Source organism: Ranitomeya variabilis, chromosome 5 (assembly GCF_051348905.1).
Source record: "Ranitomeya variabilis isolate aRanVar5 chromosome 5, aRanVar5.hap1, whole genome shotgun sequence".
NCBI classification, from domain to species: Eukaryota; Metazoa; Chordata; class Amphibia; order Anura; family Dendrobatidae; genus Ranitomeya; species Ranitomeya variabilis.
Window position 1 is genome coordinate 136,689,276 of NC_135236.1, and position 13,007 is coordinate 136,702,282.

The window sequence follows — 13,007 nt, forward strand, 5'->3', positions numbered from 1 at the left end:
CTGTCCGCATTCATTTTTCTTTCTTTTCCATTGGTGGAATATGTTAAGGAGTATCGCTAACATAACATATGCCACTGTAGGCACACCTCAGCCATTGACTCCTGCTGTAAAATGCTTTTTTTTTTTCTTCTTTTATATAGCAAAATGTTGCAGACTATGCTTTCCTATACATAAAAAATGTATATACACGTCATTAGAGAATATTCAAAGAGGACCTGTCACAAAAGTTTTCATGTAGAGCTATCATCTGCCTGGTTGAGACTAATGCCATTACTCTTTAACAACGTACAGCAATTGGTATGAAACTAGCACATGGCACAGCAAAGCATCCAGCAGAGAGAACATGAAGTGCAAGAACAGAGCCATAGCCGTGGCAACTATAATGTTGTTCTCCTCTGTGCTGTGGCTGTCGGCATGTATAATGGCAGCTAGTCCAGCCCTGAACAACCAGTGCTTCCATCACCAGGCGGCAGCCTTACCTCCACAATGTCAGAGTTGGTTCTGCTCTCATGTGGTTCATTGTATTCTGTGTATTTCAGGAGGACTTTATCCATGTCAGTGCTCGCATACTGAAACAGCTTGTTAGAGCCATTAAAAATAATCAGTGCAATTTCACAGTCACATAATACACTGAGCTCGTAGGCCTTCTTCATTAACCCAAATTTCCTTTTGGTAAATGTCACCTGTAGACAAAAAGGAAAATAAAAAAAAAAAAAATTATCCATGTCAGAAATTATCCTACAACAGAATGAGGAATCATTACGGGTAAGTTCACACTACACATTTTTTCTGTGTTTTCTTCTGCAGAAAAACCTGATCTCTTGGCAGGAAAGAAGCTGTAGAAAAAAAAGCATGTTTTCTTGTTTTTTCTTGTGTGTTTTGCTGCGGTTTCGGCATGCTAGATTTGTCTTTTGTTCATGCTGGTAAAGTTTAGTGTTGAAAAAAAAGCCCTATTCAATAAAATAAGGTTTTGCCATAAAAAAAACCCAGCATAACCTGATACCTGTGTTTTTGGTGCATTTTTTCACCATCCATTCATGCCATTGGTTGAAGCATGCTGAAAAAAAATCCTGAAAGAAGTGACATGCTCCATTCTGCAAAAAAACATGCAAAGCACAAAATCCTGACAAAAAAAAAAAGCTGTGTGCATGAGATTCGGAAATCTCATAGACTTGCTGGTACTGTAAAACAGCTGAAAATTTGCATGAAAAAACGCATTAAAAAAAACGCTGCAAAAACACCTAATGTGAATTTGGCCTAAAAAGGAGAAAGTAAAAAAAAAAAGGGAAAAGAAAAACATGGAAAAGAAGGGAAGAATAAAGAAAAGTAGGCAAGAAAGAGGAAATAAAAGAAAAGGAAACTATTATCCTGGCTTTAGAAACAACCAATTAACCAACAGAAAATGCATGTTCTCAATAGTAGAGGCGGCAATAATACTTTTCATAATGGTCTGATCATTGTTAAAGGGAATTTGTCAGCAGGTTTTGCAATGTAATCTGACAGCAGCCTGATGTAGGGACAGAGACCTCGATTCCAGCGATGCATCACTTAGTTCAGGGTGCAGCTGTTGTGATAGAGTGTCAGTCATCTCTAGTCCAGATCATGGAGCAGATACCAGGAGACAGGCCAGTACACCAAGAGTCGTGGAGGGGGCTCTAGAAGGGCAACAACCCAGCAGCAGGACCGCTACCTCCTCCTTTGCAAGCAGGAACTAGAGGAGCAGTGCCAGAGTCCTGCAAAATGACCTCCAGCAGGCCACCTACATCAAAGTGTCTGCACGAACTGTCAGAAACAGACTCCATGAGGGTGGTATGAGAGACTGACGTCTACAAGTGGGTGTTGTGTTTACAGCCCAACAGTGCAGGGCGATTGGCATTTGCCAGAAAACACCAAGATTGGCAGATTCGACATTTGCGCCCTGTGCTCTTCACGAATGAGAGCAGGTTCACACTAGGCACATGTGACAGACATGACTTAGTCTGGAGATGCCGTGGAGAATGTTCAGCTGCCTGCAACATACTCCAGAAAGACCGGTTTGACTGTGGGTCAGTAACGGTGTGGTGGGGCATTTCTTTGGAGGGCCGCACAGCCCTCCATGTGCTCGCCAGAGGTACCTCAACTGCCATTAGGTACCGAGATGAGATCCTCAGACCCCTTGTGAGACCATATGCTGGTGTGGTTGGCCCTGGGTTCCTTCTGATGCATGACAACATGCTAGGCCTCATGTGGCTGAAGTGTGTCAGCAGTTCCTACATGATGAAAGAATTGATGGTATGGACTGGCCTGTCCATTCCCCAGACCTGAATCCAATTGAGCACATCTGGGACATCATGTCTCGTTCCATCCACCAATGCTACATTGCACCACAGACTGTCCAGGAGTTGACTGATGCTTGAATCCAGGTCTGGGAGGCGATCCCTCAGGAAAACATCCTTTGCCTAACCAGAGGCATTGTCGAGCATTGTAAGGAGGTCATCCAGGCACGTGGAGGCCACAAACACTAGGGAGCATCATTTCCTTGTCGTGAGGCATTTCCACTGAAGTTGGATCAGCCTGTAGTTTGATTTTCCACTTTGATTTTGAGTATAATTCCAATTACACTTTTTTATTACTGTCTGCATTGAATTGGAGATAAAGCTCAGGAAATCTCGTTGTACACTGTTAATGAAAAGCTAGGATACAACATTCAATAGCCCAAGTTATCAGGGCCCGGCCAGCATATAATGTCAGCACTTTCACTTCACATCCTGTAGTCTGATAGTAGAGATATATTACACACTTTATGGATGAAAACTGCAAAAACTCCTTTGCTTAAGGTTACTGAAATGTAATTTTTGTGGAGAATGTATGTGTGTGTGTATGATATGTATACATGAATGCATGTATGTACTGTATGTATGTATGTACAGTGTGTATGTGTGTATGTGTGTGTGTAGGTATGTGTACGAATAGAACATCTCCTTTGTATTCAGTACCTGTCTATTCCGTTCGTCCATTATCCGCGTAATCTGTATTTTCTTCCTCCCCATTGTCACTTTCTTTCCCTTTCACAATCCACAATAAATGTTCTAATCCAGAAAGGCGGCAGTCTCCTGAATCCTAACGCATGGTCAGCAGCTTTCTGTAATTGCTTTCCCGTGCAGCCCAAGGCTTCTATTTCTTAGCCAAAAACCTAGAAGAGCAATTTGGAAATGGAAATTAATATGAAGTTTTTTGCAGAGTAGATGCTGAAAAAGTCAAAAAAAGAGTTAACCCGCCACACACACACATAGGGACCACATACAATAATGAAGCTAAATATAACTATAAAACAGCAGGTAAAGTGGTTACATAAGCAAAAGCAATTACTAGTGAATTGAAAGGAAGCAGAACATGCATAAAACACATATTTTTTTCTTAAAAATAAAAAAAAGAATAATTAAACATTGCCATGACACCTGCCGTGCTTAAGAAATATACATTTAAGAAAAAAAAAAAAAGAAGCGCAATTATATGGAGTAACAAATGACTTAGTTTTGGCGTAAAATATGACTTATTGGAATAATTTTGAATACAGAAGAGAAAAGAAGCGTGACCTATATTTCCTTTACAAGCATCTGTGTGACAGTCATCAATCAGCAGTGTACTGAAGGCTGTATATCAGAGGATCTAGAGATCTGGGCCTGTTCACAGCTGGAGCTCCCCGAATGCAGCCCCCCTCACTGCACATCCCTCCATTGTAAGCTCTGAGGTAGCCCCAAAGTTGAAGCAGGAAAGAAAAGTGCCAGAGCTCATCAGTTCATTTGCATGCTGCTGCCTAGAATTATTTATCATGCAAAGTGTGTGATGTTTCGCAGACTGTAAGCAGATGTAAAGCTGCGGGAGACATGTGGACAATGTCTGGTGAGAATTTATTCTTTGCAGCGCTTGTCTTAACTATTTCAGTTCAAAACAGAAAAGAATCTGCCGAATCCCACCTGGAAACCCTTACAGACAGGTGTCGCCCACTCCGCTCACTGTGGGTTATACAAGGGGTGTTACATCATGTCCTAGCAGAGTTTGCAACATATTCATCAAGACTGGAACTGTGCACACCAGTCTAGGTTTTTGGCAGCCAGTCACAATCTGGCGAATTTTGAAAAAAAAAGGGATCTGGCAAAAGTTGCCGCCGGATCCGTTTTTTTTTTGTTTTTTTTCATAGACTTGTATTAGCCTCACGTTTCATCCGTTTTTCGCCGACCCTGTCGAAAATTGTTTTTCCGGAGGCCGGAGAAAACGGACATAGTAAGAATCTTATGAGCCACGCCACCTCAAAAAAGACCAGATACATTAGCACTAAATAGAAAGCCCCCTATCTCTGGACCTGTGTGGCAGATTTTACAAAAACAAAAAATGGAACGGGGAGAAGCGGGAATAAAGGAGGACAAAAACGGATCTTCTTCTGACCCGGTAACAGGTGCTCTTTAGGCGCCTACTCCACACCAGAATTGTTTTTGAGGGCTTGTGCACCCGTTTTGACGGATCGCACTCCTACCCATGTTATTCTACGGGGCTGTGCACATGTCCAATTTTTTTCCTCAGACCAAGGCTGTCAAAAGGAATAAAATCACAGCATGAACGATTTGTGTCCGTAAATCATATTGCTCTCGGCAAGTCAATGTGTGCGTCAAAGAAAAAAAAAAAAACAGATCGAACTCTGATGACAACGCAGTTCAATTTGACAGAATTGGAGAAGATGGATACATTTTATTTTTTCTTTTCCACTTCTAAGAAAATCTGATTACACTGTGATCAAACTCTGATTCGGATAATCGGACGGATTTCTCGGATGAGAGAACATACAGTGGTGTGACCCTAATGCTGTACAATACACACATCACACAGATGATAATTACCCCCGGTCAGTGTAGCCATTAGGCCCACCCCCCAATCATGGTCCCGGTGTTGTGAATTCCGCTCTTGGGCTCCCTCCGGTGGTTGTAAGTAGCACTTTTGTGAGTTCTGCTCTTGGGCTCCCTCCGGTGGTTTTGAGTGGTATGGCTGCTTCTTGGATTTAGCATCAGCAGCTGCTTCCACTGATCATCTTTCTGTCTCAGCTATTTTAGTCTGGCCTTATCCCTCAATCAATGCCAGTTGTCAATTGTTCCTGCTTGGAGTCTCGGCTCTTTTGGATTTCCCTGACACTCTGACCTGTTCAGCAAAGATAAGTCCTTGCTTGTCCTTTTGCAGTCCTCTTGTTGTGGACTTATTGTTCAGCACATTCTATGTTTTGCTCATTTGTCCAGCTTATCAGTATAGATCTATTCAGCTAAGCTGGAAGCTCTGGGCAGCAGATTTTGCCCTCCACACCTTTAGTCAGGTGTGGAGATTTTTGCATTTCTCTGCGGTGGACTTTTTCTAGTTTTTATTACTGACCGCACAGTGTTCTGTCCTGTACTATCCATCTAGCTAGAAGTGGCCTCCTTTGCTGAATCTTGTTTCATTCTATGTATGTCATTTCCTTCTCCTCTCACAGTCATTATTTGTGGGGGGCTGTCTGTCCTTTGGGGATTTTCTCTGAGGCAAGATAGCTTTCTTGTTTCTACCTTTAGGGGTAGCTAGTTCTCCGGCTGTGACGAGGTGTCCAGGGAGTGACAGGAACATCCCACGGCTACTGCTAGTGTCTGTGTTAAGATCAGGAACTGCGGTCGGTATAGTTACCACCTGCTCAGAGCTAGTCGCATGTCGCTCCTAAATCACCAGTCCATAACACCCTGGGGCCGTAAAAGATAAACGATATTACAGGTAAGGCAAAAAAAAAATAAATTCCCTATAGCAACCAGAAGAGGTCTTACCATAATGCAGATAATGAACTTAGCCCTTTGATTCTGCATTTATCTTGTGCTGCTCTGTCCAATTATTTATCCAAGAGATACATGCTAATAGAACAATGACAGAATAAGGAGTAAAGGACGAGCACAGCGAGTCTATGGACACGAGGAGCAGATTGTAAACATCAGATCTACATCGTTTCTCTTGGATATCGCTTCTTGTCAAATTCCGAAGCCTCCCCGAGAAATCGTCAAGGATTCTGCTCACGACCATGCCAGTTTTCACACATACACTAACAAGCCAATTAACAACCCCTCAGTTTGGCTGCTGACGAAACCCCACTGAAATGAAGAAATCTTTCAAGCACTAAATGACTTTAGCGAGCGAATGATAAGGGGTAAAATATAACACCTAGCATTAATGTGACAGCGCTTGTGAACCGCGCCGAAAAGTGCAGAACAAAGCAAAGAAGATAAATGAAAGGAAACCAAGAAATGTATAAATCTGAGCAAATATTACAATCTGACCAGCAATATACAATACTACCACCACACAGCCACCATGATGAGCGGGACCATGAAGGACTTGTATATCTGTGATTATACAGCAGGGTTGCTCTCTGCAGAAACAGTGCCACTCTGGTCCATGGGCAGCGCCAGGTATAGAATGGGCTGATGTACCCAATACAGTACCGTTCCTTGGAAAACAGCAGACCTCTTTCTTTTTAATTATGGACTACCCCCTCCCTTTCCAATAAACATTAAAGGAAAGCTGTCAGCAGGTTTCTGCTACCTAATCTGAGAGCAGCTTGATGTATTCCAGCAATGTGTCACTTACTGGGCTAAGGGCTGCATATTTTTTTTTAATTTTAAAAAATCACAGCATTATCTGTAGCAGATCAGTTAGTGCTCTGAATGCGGAGCTCTTTATAGCTCCGCCCACATCACTGATAGGCAGGTTTATGCCTATGCACATTGTAACAGAAAGCTGCCAACCAGTGGTGAAGGTGGGGTTGGACTACATGGCAGCAGGTTTACTAATCCACTCATCACTTTGTAAATCAGGAGGAGATTACCAAAACTACAGCAAGCAGCCCAGTAAGTGGCACATCCAGAGGCGTAGCTAGGATTTTGGTTCGAGGGGGGCGGGGGACTTCTGAGTGGGCCCCTAACCAGATAACCTTGATTACAACAGGGTGACGCACCCTAATAGTAGATGTAGGAGAACCTCAGCAGATGACCGCGCTGTTACTGAAAATAATCTCTATATAAAGACCAACATGGATATTACCACCATATGGTCAGTGGTAGATACCAGTCCAACAGAACAGATAAGTGATTACTGCACAGTTACAGATAATAACTTACCGCTGACGTTCTTTCTGAAGGAATCGTTCACTTTCCCATCTTTTCCATCTGGCCCAGACTGACATGACGACTTCTCCAGTCAGGACTCGGCTGCACAGAATACAACACAGACACGTTTCACACCTCATATTATCAGCACCGTCACCATCTATTCAAAACCTGCATAAAAACCTTATCCTGCTGATCCCCCAATACTGAGCCGCATGTGACCCTTTTACTACACCTATTGTGTGATTCTGTGCCCTCTAAATTCTTAAGCAACTGTTTAGAACATGGATGGGAAACCTCAGGCCCCAGGGCCATATACGGCCCTCGATGACCTTTTATCAGGCCCCCGAGCAGATTCTCAGGGACTGCATTCTTGGGCAGGGAGGTGTAATTTGATTACAACCAGCTCATTAATTTCTTCTTGCTCTGTTAGCACACACATGCAGTGTCCACTACTGAACACTGAAGGGCATGCAATGAAAGATTACGTCCTGAAACCAGTGCCAGAGTCAGGATGTACTTTGTGGGCAGAGTTTGTACGGCCCCCGAAAGGATGGTATAAATATCCAAATGGCTTAGTACAAAAAAGATTCCCCACCCCCGCTCTAGAATATAGTAATGCCGGGTGAAAGTGCCCTAGAAAACAGTGTCCACATTTTGTCCTCTAGAAAGTAATATTGCCCTCTGTGTGCCCCTTTGATAGTCACAGTAACCCAAGTTCCCGTATAACAATAAGTGTCCACTTTACATTTAATAATGTCCCGAATCTCCTCCCTGTACAGCTCCCCTAAACAAAGTATAAAGCCCCCTCACTGTGTATATACTGACCTCTTAGTATCCCCCAAACTATGTGATGGCTCCAACACTGTATGATGGCCTCGTCACTGTAATTCTCCACACTGTATGATGGCCCCCTAGATAGCCCTCAATGTAATATAATGCACTACCCATAGGCAGACTCTATATAGTATAATGCAGTCCCCATAAGAATCTATATAGCATAATGAACTCCCCATAGGCAGACTCTATATAGTATAATTCAATCTCCATAGGCAGACTCCATATAGTATAATGCACTCCCCATAGGCAGACTCTATATAGCATAATGCACTCCCCATAGGCAGACTCTATATAGTATAATGCACTCTCCATAGGCAGACTCTATATAGTATAATGCACTCCCCATAGGCAGACTCTATATAGTATAATGCAATCTCCATAGGCAGACTCTATATAGTATAATGCACTCCCCATAGGCAGACTCTATATAGCATAATGCACTCCCCATAGGCAGACTCTATATAGTATAATGCACTCTCCATAGGCAGACTTTATATAGTATAATGCACTCCCCATAGGCAGACTCTATATGGTATAATGCTCCTCCCTATAGGCAGACTCTATAGTATAAAGCAGGTCCCCATAGCCAGACTCTATATAGTATAATGCACCCCCCAGGCAGACTGTAATATAATGCTGCCCCCCATAGGCAGACTCTAATATAATGCAGCCCATTAGGCCTCTATAGTATAATGCACCTCCATAAAAAATAAACAATACTCACCTCTCTTCAGGGACGTCAGACACGGAGAGGGGGATGATGGGAGAGGGAGCGCAACGTTCCTTCTCTCATCAATGCGGTCAGTTGTACCAGAATCTAGCTGTGCACGCTGATTCAGTTACAATAGCGTAGCTCCGGGTGGGCCCCCACAGAGCGCGGGGGCCGGGGTGACTGTCCCCTATGCCCCCCCGGTAGCTACGCTACTGAGCACATCGCTGGATTCCAAGTCTCTGCCCCTACATCATGCTGCTCTCAAATTAGGTAGCAAATACTTCATGACATATTCTCTAACTAAGGTCGAGACATTGAACCTTCATTCTGCACCCAAAAGAAAACCACTATGGAAAATTAACTCTGTGCAGTCATAAAATCATATCAGTTGGTGGGAGTACACCTCTCTACGATAAGAATGGTAAATTATACTCATTCAGGAAAACTACACCAAAATGTAAAGTGAACTATAGATATATCAGTGTTTGCTGATGGTAACGTTGGGGGTTACATGATGACGGGAGGGCAACAGCAACTCAAGGCAAAAAAAAAAAAAAAAGCAGGGGTTTGCCTATGGGAAAGCAAGCTGCAAGGAAAGTTGCAACCTTCAAAAGAAACCTGACCATGGTAGAGTTATCTTTATAAAACCATTTTCTGCAACTTTCTATTAAAGGGATTATCCCAAGTAAAGTCATCCCCTAAAATAGGGTACATTGTTGATAGCCATGGGTCCAACTGTTGGGAACCCCACAGTTCCCAATAACACACACTGCAGAACTCCATCTGAATTGCGTAGATGTCATGCTTGTGCCCCTCCACTCCATCCATCCATTTTCTATGGGACTATAGGAAATGGAAGAGTGAAGCAACAGTGTTCAACTAAGCTGCTAGGGAGCCTGTGTCCGCTCAGTGAGCTAAAAAGATTACCCAACAGTAAAGGAAAGGATTGTGCATTCCCATCTCCAAGATCCTGTCCTAATATGTAATAGGTGTAATAGTAAGAATATTAGCAAATACCTCCAACTAGAAATGTAGTACAGTTCTTCTGATTCGCTATGTCACTTATTCCATGTGCAGGGCATTGCAGTATCTTAGGTATCCATGGTTATGATAACTCATATAGTGACAGTGAGATCTTAGTAGTCATAACCATGGATACCCAAGATACTGCAATGCACTACATCAGATAAGTGACATAGCGAATCAGAAGAACTATACTACATTTCTAGTTGGAGGTATTTGCTAATATTCTTACTATTACACCTATTACATATTGGGATCGGATCTTGGAGATAGAAATAGCTCTTTAAACGGCGTCCAAAGTTTTACATTGAAGAATCAGTTGCTGCAGCTCACCAGTTTTGTATTACTACACTCCCTGACAGAAGTTATGTCGCTTATCCATGTTATGTAAATAAAAGCTTATAACTGGACGTTAAATTCATCCATTGGTTGTATAAATTATTCTTTTAAAAGCTGAAACCCTCCGAAATGTTGTTTAGGTTAAGAAAATAAATTGGCATCAATCAGGAAAAATTGATCAGTTAATGGACACAGAATGGTCAGATTTTGGCAAGACAAAAGTTTTGTCGCCCACAGAAAGTAATGTGATATTCAAACAAATAATTAACTTAAAATACAAATATATGTTGCATAACATTGGTGAATGAAGTTGTGGTGCTATTAGAGTCACATTTAATATTGTGTGTGACTTCCATGAGCTTGAAGGACTGCATCCATGCGGTTCAACAATGATTCATACACTTTATTAATGAAGTCATCAGGAATAGCAAAGAATGCAGTCTTACATGCCTCCCAGAGTTCATCTAGATTCTTTGGTTTTGTCTTCTAAGCTTCCTCTTTCATCCTACCCCAAACATGCTCAATGATGTTCATGTCTGGTGACTGGGCTGGCCAGTCCTTGAGCACCTTGAAATTTTTTGCCTGGAGGAACCTTGTTGTAGAGATGGATGTATGAGATCGAGCACCATCCTGCTGCAGAATTTGACCTTTTATGATTTGGAATATAAGAGGTAGCTAATACTTCTTGATATTTTAGGCTATTGATATTGCCTTCCACCTTGCAAATGTTTTGCACACCCCCATACAGAATGTAACCCCAGACCATGATTTTTCCACCACCAAATTTAACTGTTTTCTGGGTGTATTTTGGATCCATACGGGCTCCAGTAGGTCTCCTGCAGTATTTGCAGCAGCTGTGGTGTAATTCTACTGAAGATTCATCAGAGAAATCCACCTTCTGCCACTTTTACAGTGTCCATCTGTTTAGCAGGCTGTGGGACTCTGCAAATGCCACACGGTTTTTTATTTGCCTTTTGGTTAGTGCTGGTTTCTGGGCACTGATTCGACCATGAAGGCCATTTCGAGACAGAATCCTACAAACTGTTCTAGTTGACACAGGGACTTGAGGTGACCAGGCCTGTTGGAGCTCTGCTGCAGTGGAAGAGGGTCTTGCTTTGGATTTTCTAACCAACAAACGTTCCTCCTTAGCAGTTGTCTTGTGGAGCCTGCCGTACCTGGGCTTGTCAAACACATCTCCAGTCTCTTCAAATCTTTTTTTAATTCTTTGTACTTGACGCTGAGACACATTAAAGGTGCCAGCCACCTCTGCAGTGGATCTGGTCTTCAGCCTCTTGATAATCCAGGCTTTGGTCGCATGGTGGATTTTTGGCATGTTGTCAGAGCTCAAGTTGCAGTTCAAGTGAAGGTCTGGGGTGCTGGGTTTCCTTTTATACACACACACTAATTAACCGATCATTTACTGAACACAGGTGAGGATGTAAACTAGGATTGGGTGCATTATATGACCAGGCGACATAAGCTTATAGCGTTATAAGCTTTTATTTACATAACATGGATAAGCGACATAACTTCTGTCAGGGAGTGTAACTAGTTAAAAAGAAAAAAAAAAAACATAGCGGAAGGCAACTTTTTTTTTTTTTTTTACATCAGTTGAAAGCCTGGCCTCAGATGATCGCCGATGAGTGGGAGTCAGAAGACCACGGTACACGTGTCTGGATGGATAAATGAACGTACTGCGCTTGTATTCTTTGAAGTTCAGGATCTATTTTTTTTTTTTATTCATTTGCTTATACATTGGTGGCCATTGTATTTTCAGAAGTAGAATAGTACGAGGTGTCAGTCACACCTTTATTTGCAGTGAAGCCTCAAGGTTGCTGAAGTACCACAGAAATGGAAAGCGTAAAATAGAGATAAGTATTAGAGTGGAACCTGCACAAACACATCCATGACACTGCTCTTTCACTTCTGTCTCTGCACCCACTTCACTTTCTGCCTACCAAAAACACACAGAAAGAAAAGAAAAATTCCACGCATTGCACAGATGTATCCACCAGTCCAAAGAAGTGGGTGTGATATACATTCATCATTTCTGTACTACAACTTCAATCGAACCTCATAATTGGAAACTTAGGTGAAAGGTCTTCCCCTGATGATTAAAGTAATGAGATCTATTTTCCTAACCATTACTACAGACGACAAAAAATCATAATAAAATCATAATAAACCGCAGGGTTGGAATAAGAGTTAGAGGCTTTTTCTATACAATGAATGTATAAGATACTGACTGGTTTGGGCAATCCGTCTATACACTGTGGGCACCCGCTTTCTTACCAGTAGTAAAATGACTGTCTTAAAGAAATTTAAAAAAAATAAAAAATTAAAAGAAAAAGTAATTTATCATCTTTTTTTCCCCTTAATTAAGCGGAAATACATTTTTAATGTCACACTTAGAAATGCAGTAAATCATCAACTATTCGTAACTAGTGATGAGCGAATATACTCGTTACTCGAGATTTCTCGAGCACGCTCGGGGGTCCTCAGAGTATTTTTTAGTGCTCGGAGATTTAGTTTTTCTTGCCACAGCTGAATGATTTACATCTGTTAGCCAGCATAAGTACATGTTGCTATGAAATCCCCACATGTAATCAAGCTGGCTAACAGATGTACCGGTAAATCATTCAGCTGCGTTAAGAAAAACTAAATCTCCGAGCACTAAAAAATACTCGGAGGACCCCCAAGCATGCTCGAGAAATCTCGAGTAACGAGTATATACGCTCATCACTACTCGTAACTAATCAACAAATAAAATAAAACCGGAGTGTGAAATTCGTCATGTCCAGCTATATTTTCCCAGTGTGGTGATTCAGTACTAGAAAGCAGTTGGACACTTGGGCCCAGATTCATCATTCCCGTTGCACTCGCTTTTTTGACGCGTTTTGTGTCTCTTGCGCCTGTTTTTCATCTGCACCCAATTCATTATTCTATTT

The 13,007-nt window shown here is 42.1% G+C and overlaps 1 protein-coding gene across 9 annotated transcripts in view; it reads right to left on the reverse strand.

Annotated features, from left to right (window-relative positions):
- Window positions 1–13,007, reverse strand: part of MEF2A (myocyte enhancer factor 2A) — a 167,874-nt gene that overhangs the window by 80,347 nt on the left and 74,520 nt on the right. For 7 of the 9 annotated variants that reach the window (XM_077263385.1, XM_077263381.1, XM_077263379.1 and 4 more), the window contains exons 2-3: window positions 2,976–3,172; window positions 480–683 (exon numbers count right to left, since the gene is read on the reverse strand). In XM_077263385.1, coding sequence (XP_077119500.1) covers window positions 480–683; window positions 2,976–3,029 — 258 coding nt within the window. In that variant the 5' untranslated portion in view covers window positions 3,030–3,172. Of the gene's footprint in view, window positions 1–479; window positions 684–2,975; window positions 3,173–7,157; window positions 7,248–13,007 lie in introns of all 9 variants that reach the window. The other 2 variants (XM_077263382.1, XM_077263377.1) reach the window with 1 other exon arrangement.